We start from the raw sequence: 13180 nt of genomic DNA, 5'->3' as shown, positions 1-13180 counted from the left end.
CGCGGGCGGTCAGGTGATGGGGGCGGCCCCACGCGAGCGGGGCCGGGCGGCGGGGGGGGGCTCCCGCAGCGCTGCCCTGCTCCGGGGGGGGCCCAAAGCGGGGATGGGGGCGGCGGGGCCGGGCGGGCGGCCCCGGGCCGCGCTCCTGGGGCTGCTGGTGGTGGTGGTGGTGCTGGTGGTGCCCGGCCGCGGGCTGGACAACGGGCTGGCCCGCACCCCCCCCATGGGCTGGCTGGCCTGGGAGAGGTTCCGCTGCAACGTGGACTGCAGGGCCGACCCCCGGCACTGCATCAGGTCAGCCGGCACCGGCACCGGGGACGGGACGGGACGGGACGGGAGGGCGGACCCGGTGAGGGTGGCCCAGCGGCAGCTGGTGTGGTTGGGGGGTCCCCAAAGCGATACCGTCGGGTATCGTGTCCCCTGGGCCGGGGGTGAGGTTACAAAGGGGCCCCGAGCCTTGGGGGACGCAGCGCGGTGACCCCCGGAGCCCCAGCCCGTCCCCTCGGGGCACCGGCAGGGGCTCAGCTCGCCGCCCGCCCGCAGCGAGATGCTCTTCTTCGAGATGGCCGACCGGCTGGCGGAGGACGGCTGGCGGGAGCTGGGCTACGAGTACGTCAACATCGACGACTGCTGGTCTGCAAAGCAGCGGGACGCGGAGGGGCGGCTGGTCCCCGACCCCGAGAGGTTCCCCCGGGGCATTAAGGCCCTGGCCGACTACGTGAGTGATCCCCCCTGTCCCTGTCCCGTCGTGGTGGGGGCTCCGTCCTCGGGAGGCACCTCGGGACCCCTCGTCCCCTCCTTGCAGCCCTCCTCTTCTCACAGGTCCATGCCCAAGGCTTGAAGCTGGGCATCTACGGGGACCTGGGTACCCTCACCTGCGGGGGCTACCCGGGCACCACGCTGGACCGCGTGGAGCAGGACGCGCAGACCTTTGCGGAGTGGGGTGTGGACATGCTGAAGCTGGACGGGTGCTACTCATCAGGCGAGGAGCAGGCGAAGGGTAAAGGCTGCCTCTTTGGCCAGCGTTTGTCCTTTCACGGCTTCAGTCGGGGTGGCCATCCATCTGATGGACAGCTGGCCGGCTTCGGTTCCTCCCTCACATCTCTTCTTCTGGCTGTGTGCACCGCAGCCACAGGGCAAAAGCACCTCTTGGGCAAAGAGGAGGTTTTGGGGGAGCCCTAGAGCCAGTGCAACGCGGGAAGCCGTGCAGGTTGCTGCCATCCATCTCCTTCACCAGTCTGCTGCTTCTCTCCCGAAGGCTACCCAGAAATGACGAGGGCCTTGAATGCCACAGGCCGCCCCATCATCTACTCCTGCAGCTGGCCAGCATATCAGGGGGGGCTCCCGCCCAAGGTGAGGGTTGTCCTGCCTGTCGTTGGCTCCCCTGTGCCACGGGGGAGCTCTGACTCTGTGCCCATGTTCTGCACCCCTTACTGCTCTGCCCCTGGTAGGACAAGGCTGTAAAGTCCTAGGAGGGGGCATGGCCTCCTGCCAGGCCTCTCCGGACGTTTGGGGTTCCCGACACGGCTCGGTGATGGGAGTTTGGGGGAAGAAGGCCGTGGGACATGGCTTCTCCACCCTGCTCAGCCCACGTGGGGTCAATCCTGAAAGCCTGTCGTGCTAAGACTGGTCCTGTCTGGTTTAAATGCTTGAAATGGGACTTCTGCTCCTCCTCAGTGTATGATCAATCCTCCTTGTAATGTCTATTGAGACTTCAGAGCATTATTAATTTATATATTTTCCCTTTTGACTCCCACGCTCCCCTCCAGGTGAACTACACCCTCCTGGCCACGATTTGCAACCTGTGGCGCAACTACGGCGACATCCAGGACTCGTGGGATAGCGTGCTTTCCATCGTGGACTGGTTCTTCGCAAACCAGGACGTGCTGCAGCCAGCAGCTGGCCCCGGCCACTGGAACGACCCGGACATGGTACTGCAATGAACCCGTCACCCCTCGAGTGTCCTTGCCCTTCCCTGGCACAGCCTGAGGGTGAAATAGTGATGAAGCAAAGGGTGTCCTGGCTCAAGGGAAGCGGTAGCACACGCGAGGTTTCCCATGCTTGCTCCCACCTAGCGGGCTGCGGCGTCACCAGGTGGGACACACGCAGACAAGCTCCTAACCCTTTTCTGCCTCCACCCTCTTTGTCCCCTCTCCCCTCAGCTCATCATCGGGAACTTCGGCCTCAGCTACGAGCAGTCGCGCTCCCAAATGGCCTTGTGGACCATCATGGCAGCTCCGCTCCTCATGTCCACCGACCTCCGCACCATCGCCCCGAGCGCCAAGGAGATCCTGCAGAACCGCCTGATGATCCAGATCAACCAGGACCCCCTGGGAATCCAGGGGCGCAGGATCATCAAGGTTAGGGGGAAGGCGTACGTGTTTGGGAGAACAGAGAGCAAGCGAGCAGCACCGGGTGGGAGGCAGTAACGAGGGAGGCAGAGAACCGTGAGCTTTTTTCCTTGAGTTCACTGCAAGCCAAAAACGTTCTTATTCCCCGAGACCAGAGAGGGGTAAGACAAGTCTCTTTTCCCCTGCTCCTTCCCCACAAAGGGAGGGCCAGGGCTGGCCCTGGCGGCTCTGCCTCACCCACCCATCCCCACCCCTAGGAGAAATCCCGTATCGAGGTGTTCCTGCGCCCGCTCTCCCGGGCCGCCAGCGCCCTCGTCTTCTTCAGCCGGAGGACGGACATGCCCTACCGCTACACCACCAGCCTGGCCAAGCTCAGCTTCCCGGAGAAGGCTGTGTATGAGGTGAGCTCCGCTTTCACACTGCGCCTGCACCCCCTCCTTCCAGCTTCCCCCTCCTTTTGATGCCCGCGGTGGTCTGGGCATGGAAATTGGGACACCACGGTGAAGGTCGGTGATACCCTGGCAGCGACCCCCTGTCTCTCCCAGGTGCAAGACGTGTACAGTGGGAAGACCACCAGCGGCCTGAAGGCGGGAGACAACTTCACGGTGGTCGTTAACCCCTCGGGGGTGGTGATGTGGTACCTCTACCCCACGGCGCTGCGGGAGCAGCCCTGGCGCTTTGACCAGCAGCAAGCCCCCCACGGGGGTGCCCGGCCGCTCCTCCTCTGAGGGGGAACAGCCGGTGGGGATGTGGGCCAGTGCCGGGGCGATCTGTGAGCCCCTGGGGCCCGTCTCTTTGCTGCACAAGTGCCTTCTGCTGGTGCAAATGGCAGGGCCGGGTACTGGCCGCTCCTCCGGTGTCACCTGATGATTTCTACTCAATCTATGCAAAGCAGGAGTTCTTGTGACTTCCTCCTGAGGGCATGCAGAGTGTGATTCCTCTGTGATTGCAAAGCAGTCTGAGATCCTCCTGTGGAAGAAGAGGATCCCCTGTGGCCTCAGGGACCAGACGTAGCCACCTTCTTTCCTTTGCTATAATCAGCTTGGCTTAGAATAAAGGGGCAGTCAACAGGGCTGCACCCTTATCCCCAGGAACCCTCTGTGAGAGCTCCTGGGGCCAGGATGGTCCTGCAGAGAGGACGGGGCAGCTCCCTGCTGTGCTGGCTTTGCTTCTGCTACCAGGATCCCGGAGATAGCACTGCTACGGCCTAGCGTGCCTGCTAAGAAAAAGAACCCCAAACAAAATGTGTCAGCACTGCGTTGAAGCCGCTTTGGGGTCAGGTTACAGCAGAGCACAACCACAAGTTGCCCACGCACAACCCCAGCTGTCGTGCTGTGGTATGACAGCAAGAACTGCAGAGCTGTGGCGTGCTGCGTGCGAGTGCTGTCTGGAAAGTGCTGATGCTCGTCTTCGGTGGGCTCCTGACTCTGGGAGGTGGTCACAGGTGCCGCCAAACTGCAAGTCGCATCTTGTTCCTGTAGGATGTTCCTCTGCCAGGCTGAACACTCCAGCATTTCTCAGGGAAAGGCTCCTCCTCCTCCCAAGGGCAGCTTCCCGCACCGCTCCACTATGAGGAGGAGCCCGCACAAATAAACCAGAAGGGGCTCGGAGTGAGCGGTGGGACAAATGCTGCAGCCCCCAACCGTGCCTGCCCCACGCATCCTACAGCAGCAGCTCAGGTGAGCCGTGGCCTCCCCCACAGCCCCAGGGAGGGGTGCAGCACTCGACAAGGCAAGCTCACCCCGTCAGGGTACAGGCAGCCCCAGGAAACCGATGCAAGATTAAACCTCAGAGTAGGGAGCTACCCCGTCTTGAGTTGGCCAGAAAAGGAGCTTCCCCTTTCTATTCAGAAACAAATAAGGGCTGGGAGCCCTCTCCTTGCAGGACCACAGGGCTGATTCTAGCCTCTCACAGAGTCTTCTTGTTGTGTAGCAGCAAGATACTGGACACAATGCTTTGCAGTACTAAAAAGAAACAAGTCTATTTCATTCTGTACAGGAGCCGGCTTTGTTTTTTGTGATTTCGATAATTTCGCTGAAATAAAAGGGAAGCAGGTCGCAGACTGTGTTTCGCATTTATTCAGCCCCTTGGTTAATGTAGGAGTTTAGGGTCAGTTCCTCAGAACAGGAAGAACTACAGCAAGAAGGAAGTGGCTTCCTGCTGGACGGGGCTGATGCAGAGGGAAACTGGCTTTTCCAGTAGCTGCACTGTGCTCAGCAAGGCAGCGGCTTTCCTTGGCACAAGAAACCCAGATGTTACAGTCCACAATCAGGTGCCATTTTCCTTTACCATGTGTTTATTTTTCCTTTACTAGGAAAAAAAAATTACAAGCCAACCAGCAAGGTAAGAGATTCTCTTAAAGATAAGCCTTTCCCCAGGCAGTAAACACACACAGGAGAGCCACGAAGAATACCACGTTAGGGAGTAGTAGGGCGGTGACACTGGCCCTGCTGAAGGCAGTGCTGTGCCTGCCCTGAGCCACAATTATGTGCCAGTTCTGGAGATCTGGACAAGAGCAATGCCACAGGGAAAGAGATAATGAGCTGAAGTCAGCACTTCTTTCCCCCTTTCTCAATTACTTGAATCCAGCCCCACCTTTGCCACGCAGCAGTGCAAGGGGAGGACCAGCCCGCAGCCCACCTGAGAACAGCAGCAGTGGTTTGTTCCAGTCCTCTGTGCAACAGGCAGGCATGATGAAGGGCAACACAACACACACACACACCACTGAACAGGCAGCTCCAGGTATCAACACTTCTGTATTAAAGTGCAATTCAAAAGTTACAAACTTTTTTTTCTTTTTCTTTTAAATACAGAGTCATTAGAACATCTCTAAAGGTGTTTTTAGATAAGGAAATTTACTTCCCCCCATGCAGGGCTGCTTTAGGAATTCAAACAGATAAGTCACACAGGCCTGACTCACAGGAGAGCCCTGGCACCCAGGTAGAGAGGGAAAACACCCCTTCCCCTTCACTGTGAAGGTAGGAAGGCTGTAGAAAAGAAGTACAATCACCCCATACGTAAAGATCACGAGGGTCTCCACCAGCCTAGAGAGGTTCCCGTCAGAGCAGGTTTAATGGCACTACGTCCTAAGGAAGGAGGAAAGGTTGTGACTGAGCAGCCACATCCTCTGCAAGAGAGCTGAGCGTCAGTAACACCACACCAGAGGCCGCAGCTCCCAGCGGAGCGGGCACCGCACCCCTGAGCAACCAGATTCCAGTACTGCAGCACCTGCCCTTGATGCTGCGTGGATGTGGGCACACCTGTCTTGGCTGTAACAGCCCGAGGAAGAGACAAAGGCCACTTTTCCCCAGCACGGTGACACAAGCTTGCTCAGCAGAGGGAGCCAGGGCTGCAGGACCTGTCTCCTGACAAGGCCAGTGCCAGGTTATCTTCCTAATGTAACGTATTTTGCTCCGAGGCAAGCAGCCTCCTGCTCAGCTCGACTCCATTAGGCGTGAAGAACAGCTCTGTGACACAGGATCACTGCACAGATACGGGACCTGCTTCTGGGAGGGCAAACAGAAGGAAGACTGTAGAAGGATTCGCACGCCTGCCGATCTCGGCTCGCTGCTCTGCGGCACACCTTTGTTTGCTTTTCTCTTCAACGTCTAAAAGGCAGGCTGATTTTATGGAGTCACTGTTTGCTTCCAGTTACACTTCTCACAGCTCCTCTGCCATCAGCATCTGAAAACTGACTACGTGCAGCCTGGCGTCGCTGCACATCAGAGACCTGCCAGCAAACACACTGTGTCTTCAGAGATCCAGTCACTACAAAGAAGCGTCTCACACCTGAGGAGGAGACACCAGGCAGTGCTGGCTCTCCACAGACACCGGTGAGTGCAGCACCTCAGCACCTCCACTTACCACCCTATTTTGCAAGGATTTGGGTTAAACGGGAAAGGAGATGGTGAAATGCTAGCAGAGGACCTGCTGCTTCCAAAGCAGGTATGTCTGTGCCCAGAAACTCCTCTTGCTACCAGGAGTGCACTAGGATGCTCCATCCCAGAGCTTGTGCTGAGCTGATGGGTTTGGCCTCACCACGCTGGGGCCCATCCTCTTCCCACTTACACCACCAAATGCTTCAGTGTCTCTCAGGATGCGTTTCAGGATCAGGATGATCTCGGGATCACCCTGCGACTGTTAGTCCAGGACTCAAAAAGTGCTCCCAGCATGACACAGGATTTCCAGAGTCCCACCTCACACTGAGCTGTGCCACGGTATAAGGAATTTTAACACCTTTCTGGGCTACCCAAGAGTCTATGTGAGAAACTTCATGGCTTTCTATACCTTTCTTCTTTGGCGGTGCTTCAGAAGAAGTTAAAAGTTTGGCATTCCATGTAGTTTTACTCCAAAATGCCAGAGCCTTCGTATTTTACTCTCAGTGATGTGGTCTACTGGTTTAAAAAGTCCATCTCTCTCCTCATGCCAAAGGCAGAGCAAAAGGTTAGTGCTTCAACCCCGTGAGATAAAGCAAAGAAGCAGGAAAAGTGCCGTTGTTCTGCCTTGTATTGCCACTGACTTAATGTTTAAGAGGGCAGGCGCTCAGCTGCCCAGCACTACTTACACTGTATATACACAAAGAGACCTAGAGATGCGCTAACCGGGTGGGTAGTAACAGCCAAATCGTCCTCAGGGAGAGAGAGCGTGGGAGGCCGGCTGCAGTTCCTTCTGTTAGTTGTTCTTCTTGTCCTCAGGAGGTGCGTAAGGAGGTGGCTGATCCTGGAAGGAGGTACAGTAGAGTCAACAACCCTGCTTTGCTTTAATGAAGAGCTCTTCCCGGGAGTTCTCGGGCTTGGCTTACAAGAAATTACTGCTCTTCAGCAAGCTACAGCCAGAGCCGAGCGCTGTTTTTTAAGCGGTTATTGCACTGCATCGTCCCTCTCCGGTATCAGTTATGCTCCAGGATATAAGCTCCCTCCTGTAACATTTCCAGTGAAGGCCCCCTCAAAAACAGGTAGCAAATGGTCTGTTGCAAGGAATGCACAGCACTGTTTTAAACCCCTTTGTCTCTGCTGATGCTCAGAGTCCGACCCAGCAGGCAGCAAGCCCCCGGGCTGAGGGCCAGCTTCACGGCTCCGTCAGTCTCCAGCCCACGAGGGAGCCGTGCGAGGCAGCCGAGGGCGCAGGCAGACCGGCTGTCACCCACCAGACGCAGGCTACGGCCCACCTACCGGCTGCCACTGACTGCACCGTGACAGACCTCCCCACCGCCAGGTAGCCCAGGAAAAAGCGCAAGGAATGAAACCCAACTACTCGCATCCTTAAGCGACCTGCTCCTCTCTCTCTCTCCTCACTCCCACCCAGTACAGAAGCAGAGAGCTCTGTATTCTCTGGGCACATGCAAGTCTTTTGTACGTGTAAGAGTGAGATGAATACTGAGATTCGGCTGGATTAATCTTAATGCCCTCCTCTTTCTTTCTTGATCAAGGATTGGCGCTATCATCCACGCCTCCTCCCAGGAGGGTGCATGTTTTCTGTGCATTTTCAAATGCACAGAAGCACTCCAGACTTTACTAGGAAAGCCAACTCCTGTCTGTATCAGTGACAGAAGAGGAAGCAGGCGCACACAGACCACAGGCACGGTGCTTACCATGGGCATGTAGACACTGTGTGGGTTGGCAGGGTTGTAGTACGCACTGGAAGCGGCTTCCATGGCCTTACTGCTGCCTAGAAAGGAAAGAGAAGGAGCAAGCATAGGTCATGCCCATCTCACATGCCTCATGCAGCCACCACAGCCCTCTCGCCCAGCTGTAGCTCTTTGGAGGAGTCGACACACATCCCAAGAGCCAGCACCAACCGCGGCAGGCTGACTGAATTCAGAGCAATTCACGACGGCTGCCAACTGGCTAGTGCTGACCACGAGCTGCACAGCGCGGAACCGAGTGCCTCGCCAGCCCCGTTATCTCAAACAGATCAAGAAGGCTTTGAGCTCCTGCAGCAACAGCTTCCCCACACCAGCCATGCCCCCAGCGTCACCCGCAGTCCAAACCCCCAAGCGCCCTGTTGCACCAGAGCCTGGCAGGCCCCCAGCCCTATTTACCTGGCACCCCTGGGTCCGCCCAGGCTGCGGGAGGTGGTGGGGCTGAGGGTCCTGCAGGAGATGGCCCAGAGTAGGGGGGAGGAGGTGCCACGTACGGGGGGTTCATGTTGGGGAGTGGTGGGTAAATACCTGCAGAGAGATGGCACCAGATGGATGCTTTAGACTGGGGCAATGGTAGAGAGGGATAACAAGCTCCCAGGCCCTGCAGCAACCAGAGACACACAGCTGTGGTCAAGAGCACAGGACAGATTTTGTAAGGACAAGAATCTCGGTGGAGACAAAGCTCCAGTAACCCTCACTGTTGCATTAACGCTTCCTTACAACTAACAGCAAAACGCCCCACCGCTCCTCCTCACGCAGCTTCCATACCTGGAGTCTGGGCGTACGGATACCCCATGGGCTGCGGCGCAGGTCCGTAGGCGTGCGCTGGAGGTGGTGCATAAGGGTACGGGCCGTTTGGGGGTGGAGGAGGAGCGTAGCCCCCTGGTGCAGGTGTGTAACCCCCTGGAGCAGGCGCGTAGCCCCCTGGAGCAGGCGCGTAGCCACCCGGAGCAGGCGCGTAGCCACCCGGAGCAGGCGGGGCAGGCGCATACCCCCCTGGCACAGGTGTATATCCATAGCCAGGCGTCTGGAGAGGAACTCCGCTGGAAGCTAAAGAGCACACATCTAGTAAGCCAGATGTCCTTTTGTTATAACTGAATGTATAGAATAAAAAGGAAAAAGTCCTATTCATGCAGCCCCATTTCCCATCACCTACGTTCTAGAGATGCTCAGCACACGGTCCTGGCATAGTACTGGGTTTGGAAAGCATTTAGGTGCAGCCTCCTCACTGCAAGCTCACAGGGAGCTAAAGGAAACCAGCTGCAAAAACACCAGCTATCAGCCAACGGCTCAAGCACAGAGCTCTCACAGCTGGAAGAGAGGGCTGTTCTAAATAAGGGTCAGTACGGTGCTTTTTTTCAAACCTTGGTATCAGAACAGAATGTACACTTTTTTTCCTTTTGAAAGCTTTAAATAGAAATTAATATTATTATTTCTAAATTTATTTTACCCCTCTCCAAATGTGGAGATGTTAATTTGCCCCCTTTCACTCCATGATTAGAGAACTGAGTTGACGTTAGGTACATGGATCAATTTTTCACCACCGTATACTTCAAATTTTCTTCCCTAGGGCAAATCAAGTGCCATAGAAAAAGGTATGCCACCCCAGAGGCACAAACTCCAGAATATTACTAAAAAAGCAATAAGATGAAATAAAGAAAAAGGATTGGAAGGAAAAACAAAACATCCCCTAGAAAAGGAAAAATACATTGTTATGGAAGATGTGTAGGGTGCCCCCCAGCCCACACACTTCAAAAAGAGCACCACTCTCTAACTGGCTCAGCCAGCCGTGGGGGAACTGCAGCCTGAAGATCCCTTACCGCTAGAGGCAGCTTTGAACATCAGCTGTCCAAATTCAATGGCTCCTCCGCTGTTAAAAGTCAGTTTAAATGTCCCCTGTCCTTCCCAGCCACCTAGGAGAGAGCGTTAGAATTGAAACAGACCATTAACCTCCTCAGTAGCCGTCAAGACGGCAAAACAGTTTAGCAAAAACAATTAGCAAAAAAGCAGCTGCTAATTCTATCAGTATCGGTGACTGGGAACTTGGTCTCTTGCCCAGCCTTCCAGGTCAAGGACGGGAAAACAAGCACAAGCAGAAACCAAGTAAACACGACACGCAGAGCAAGACGGAAGCTACAGGCTTAAAGAAAAGTCATCCTGCAGAAGCCAGTTACTAGGTTTGGGGGCAGACAGTAACACTGAAGTTAAAGTTCAGAAGACCTGAGTTACCTTAGTCTGGACAAGCAAACTACGCTGCCGTAGCTACACTGTCCACCCGTCCCCTGTGCATGTAAGCACTATTCGATGTTTAGCAGAAGAGAAAAAGACCTGTGACACTCGGGAAGATTTCAGTCTACAAAGCACGGGCACGTACCTCCTGCCTCGGCGTGGATCTGTCCTTTGATGTAATTGGCAGAGAAAACAGGCTGCTCAACAGAGCACTCCTTCACCAAATAAAATGGCATCATGAAGGACAGCATAGGATCCTTGCCCTTTGACACGAAGATCATCTGCAAGACAGGAAGGAACATTTCTGAGTTAGTTAATCAGATACAGCGTGGTTATGGAGTTCTGGGTGTAGTAGCATCCAAAAAGAGGATAATTTAAGCCCTATTATCAGTACGTGTTGTGTTGTTTCACAGCCTTCATGAGATGGAATCCCAAACAGATCTGACGGCATGGCTAACTCACCTGAGGCACGCATGTTCCAAAAGAGCATACTGCTTAAAGCACACACAGACAGTTACAGTTCTATTGTTCTATTTTTTAAGGATCAGCCATGACAGTTTTCAAAGAGAATAATATCTACTGATGTACGTAACATATTCTCCACATAGCGATTTCCAGGTTTGTACGTTCCTTTGTAGGCATCCAGGACTGTGACACAGGCAAGAACTGTCCTATTTCCACTAGCCTTTCTCCTACCTAGTACCCCCAGTGATTCCTCTCGTAACAAAAATCACTTCTCCTGTTACCAGCTACGTTTCTTGTCTACAGTCCCTGGAGAAAAGGGGAGCCCTGTTCACATCAGACTTACCCTGTAAGGGGTGAGATACAACATCCCCTTCTTGGTGCCTTTGAAGGCTTCAGGCTTGCCTGTCACGTCGCTGAAGGAGAGCTCCACATCTTTGCACTGTTTGAGAACACTGCAGGAGGAAATCAGACTAATTGGAGAGAGCCTCAGTGACAGCTCTGACACACAGACACCCATCACGCAGTCCCTGAATGTTATCCCAAAATACTAGATTCTAAAGCAGGCCCTCCAGTTTTCCTTTTGGACACACAGGGATGATTTACCCAGAGCGGAAGAATTCCTTCTCTCACCTTTGACAACCCCTGTCCTCCTTCACAAAGAGGAACTTTAAAAGACAGGAAGAGAAACTGCCTCCAAAACCATCAGGCTGAAGGAATTGCTCTCTCTGCTTGGCAAGAGCCTCAGCCCAGAGATTAGGGCACAGAAGGGATGAGCTGAAACCATGAGCTTGAAGTCAAGGAATGACCTCAGAGCAAGCCTTTCACCACATCCATGTTTACATCCAGGACCGGCCACCAGAAGGGAAAGCAGAACTGCTGCACCGCCACACCCGCTGCGCAAACTGAGGATGTTGCTTCACAGTACCCTGACCCCTGGCCCTACTTCACATGATTTAAGCAAATATTTGTGATGAAGAGCACCGTGCTAAGGAACCAAACGAGGAGCCATGGACATCAGCAATAAGGTTATTATTGTTGGATATTTACGGGAACATCAGCAAACTCTGCTAATAATGCCAGAGGGGAAAGGTCAGATGGGACCCGCAAACACTAGGGGTATGGAGGTGCCTGAAAAAAGATCAAATATATTTTCAGGAAAACAATCATCTTGAGAAAGAGTGTCACTGAATCTAGGTGGTGGACCCTAAACATACCACCTGGTAAGAAAAGTTCCAGAATAAACAAAAGAGCCTTGGATGTGACAAGCTTGTAATGTGTTTCAACAGCAGAAAAATTGGAAGCGTTTTTTGGTTCAGGAGCACAGAAAACAAAAAAAAAACACACAGTGACTCAACACAAGCCAGAAGAGGCTGGATCTAAAGTTACTGTGACATGTTCTGATCAGCCTATCCCAGAAATCGGATCAGGTCAGGAAACTGCAAATTGGCAGGGTCAGGGTATGGGAAAACACCCAAGAGCCCTGTGATTTCACATTGTGTGGTCATTAGGGAAGAGAATATGTGGCAGTACAGGCGTACCTGAAACATTCAGATGTCCAAGAAGGAAGACTAGCAAAGTCTAGCTTTAATCATGGGAAAAAAACGTCCTGACAAAGTCTGCTGGGATGTTACTTCAGAGTTTAGCTAGATGCAGATTCTCGCACTGGCTGGGGGGACAGACGGACAGCAAGGCAGAGCTCTTCGTATTTCCAAGAGGGAAAGGGGGAGTATTTCTCCCAAGCTACATAAAGCCAACTCCTCAACGCTCCGAGTCTCACCAGCGCACCTCCTTAACTGCATCACGCACCAGAATTTCACGTTGGGTTGCCTCATTAGGAGCAGCGTCTGCGTGGTCACTCCGACACCTGCCTACGTGAGCGGCCGGGCTGTGGCAAACAGCAGGGCCTCCGCCGGGGCCGGGGCCGTGCCGCCGAGCGGGTCTGTGCCCCCCGCGACGCGGTGGCACGGCCGGCACCTCACTAAACCAGCCAAAAACACGCCTGGGAGCGCGTGCGGGGCCCAGACCGCGGTCACTCGTGAAGGCGGCGTGATGTGGAGCGTGGTTTTCCTACCCCACGCCAACACGAGGCGCTTCGCCGTGCCTCCTGGTCTGCGGGACGTCTCCAGGACTTCCCCGGTCGGTCGCTTCACGGATCCCACCGGGGGCTCCACGGGCACACCCCGGGACGTGGGAGAGGCGCGAGGCGCTCGGGCCTCGCCCTCCGCACGAAGCCTCCCGCGAGGCCAAGCGACGCCTCCGCCGCCCCCAGGGCACCCCCCAGACCCTACAGACGGCCCGGAGCCCCCCCGGCCCGGCCCGGTACCTCTCGCCGCCGGGCACCACGACGCCCCCCTCCTTGGAGTGGTTCCTGTTCAGCGCCATCTTGCCCCGCCGCCTCCGCCCCCGTGACGTCACGGCCCTGCCCGCCCCGCGTGACGTCACAGCGGGCCGGGGCTCCGCGGCGCTTGTCCCCGGGGATCGGGGGACCGGGACC

At 55.3% G+C, this 13180-nt stretch overlaps 2 protein-coding genes across 2 annotated transcripts; one reads left to right on the top strand and one right to left on the bottom strand.

The window, feature by feature from the left end:
* Positions 1 to 73: 73 nt before the first annotated feature.
* NAGA (alpha-N-acetylgalactosaminidase) lies at positions 74 to 4411 on the top strand. Its single transcript, XM_035544360.2, has 8 exons — positions 74 to 294; positions 544 to 718; positions 823 to 1000; positions 1259 to 1353; positions 1770 to 1931; positions 2163 to 2360; positions 2609 to 2752; positions 2897 to 4411. Exons 1-8 carry the CDS (start codon positions 104 to 106, stop codon positions 3077 to 3079), a joined length of 1326 nt encoding a protein of 441 aa, XP_035400253.1. The 5' UTR covers positions 74 to 103; the 3' UTR covers positions 3080 to 4411.
* A 677-nt stretch (positions 4412 to 5088) lies between these two features.
* WBP2NL (WBP2 N-terminal like) lies at positions 5089 to 13153 on the bottom strand. Its single transcript, XM_035544361.2, has 8 exons — positions 13010 to 13153; positions 11030 to 11138; positions 10367 to 10502; positions 9813 to 9905; positions 8761 to 9042; positions 8392 to 8520; positions 7942 to 8018; positions 5089 to 7070 (listed from the first exon to the last, which is right to left on the bottom strand). The coding sequence occupies exons 1-8, from the start codon at positions 13066 to 13068 to the stop codon at positions 7023 to 7025; spliced, it is 933 nt and encodes a 310-aa protein (XP_035400254.1). The 5' UTR covers positions 13069 to 13153; the 3' UTR covers positions 5089 to 7022.
* Between the last annotated feature and the right edge of the window lie 27 nt (positions 13154 to 13180).

This window comes from Cygnus atratus, chromosome 1 (genome assembly GCF_013377495.2).
Source record: "Cygnus atratus isolate AKBS03 ecotype Queensland, Australia chromosome 1, CAtr_DNAZoo_HiC_assembly, whole genome shotgun sequence".
Lineage (NCBI taxonomy): Eukaryota > Metazoa > Chordata > Aves > Anseriformes > Anatidae > Cygnus > Cygnus atratus.
The sequence above is the reverse complement of the archived record's forward strand: the minus strand, read 5'-3'. Positions and strand labels throughout refer to the sequence as shown.

Coding starts and splice junctions, on each gene's coding strand:
- NAGA (XM_035544360.2), top strand. CDS start 104: ATGGGGGCGGCGGGGCCGGGCGGGCGGCCCCGGGCCGCGCTCCTGGGG. Junction 719..822: donor TTAAGGCCCTGGCCGACTAC/GTGAGTGATCCC, acceptor CTCTTCTCACAG/GTCCATGCCCAAGGCTTGAA. Junction 1,932..2,162: donor ACTGGAACGACCCGGACATG/GTACTGCAATGA, acceptor CTCTCCCCTCAG/CTCATCATCGGGAACTTCGG.
- WBP2NL (XM_035544361.2), bottom strand. CDS start 13,068: ATGGCGCTGAACAGGAACCACTCCAAGGAGGGGGGCGTCGTGGTGCCC. Junction 11,139..13,009: donor GTGGTGCCCGGCGGCGAGAG/GTACCGGGCCGG, acceptor TTCCTCCTGCAG/TGTTCTCAAACAGTGCAAAG. Junction 10,503..11,029: donor TGTATCTCACCCCTTACAGG/GTAAGTCTGATG, acceptor CCTGTCTTGCAG/ATGATCTTCGTGTCAAAGGG.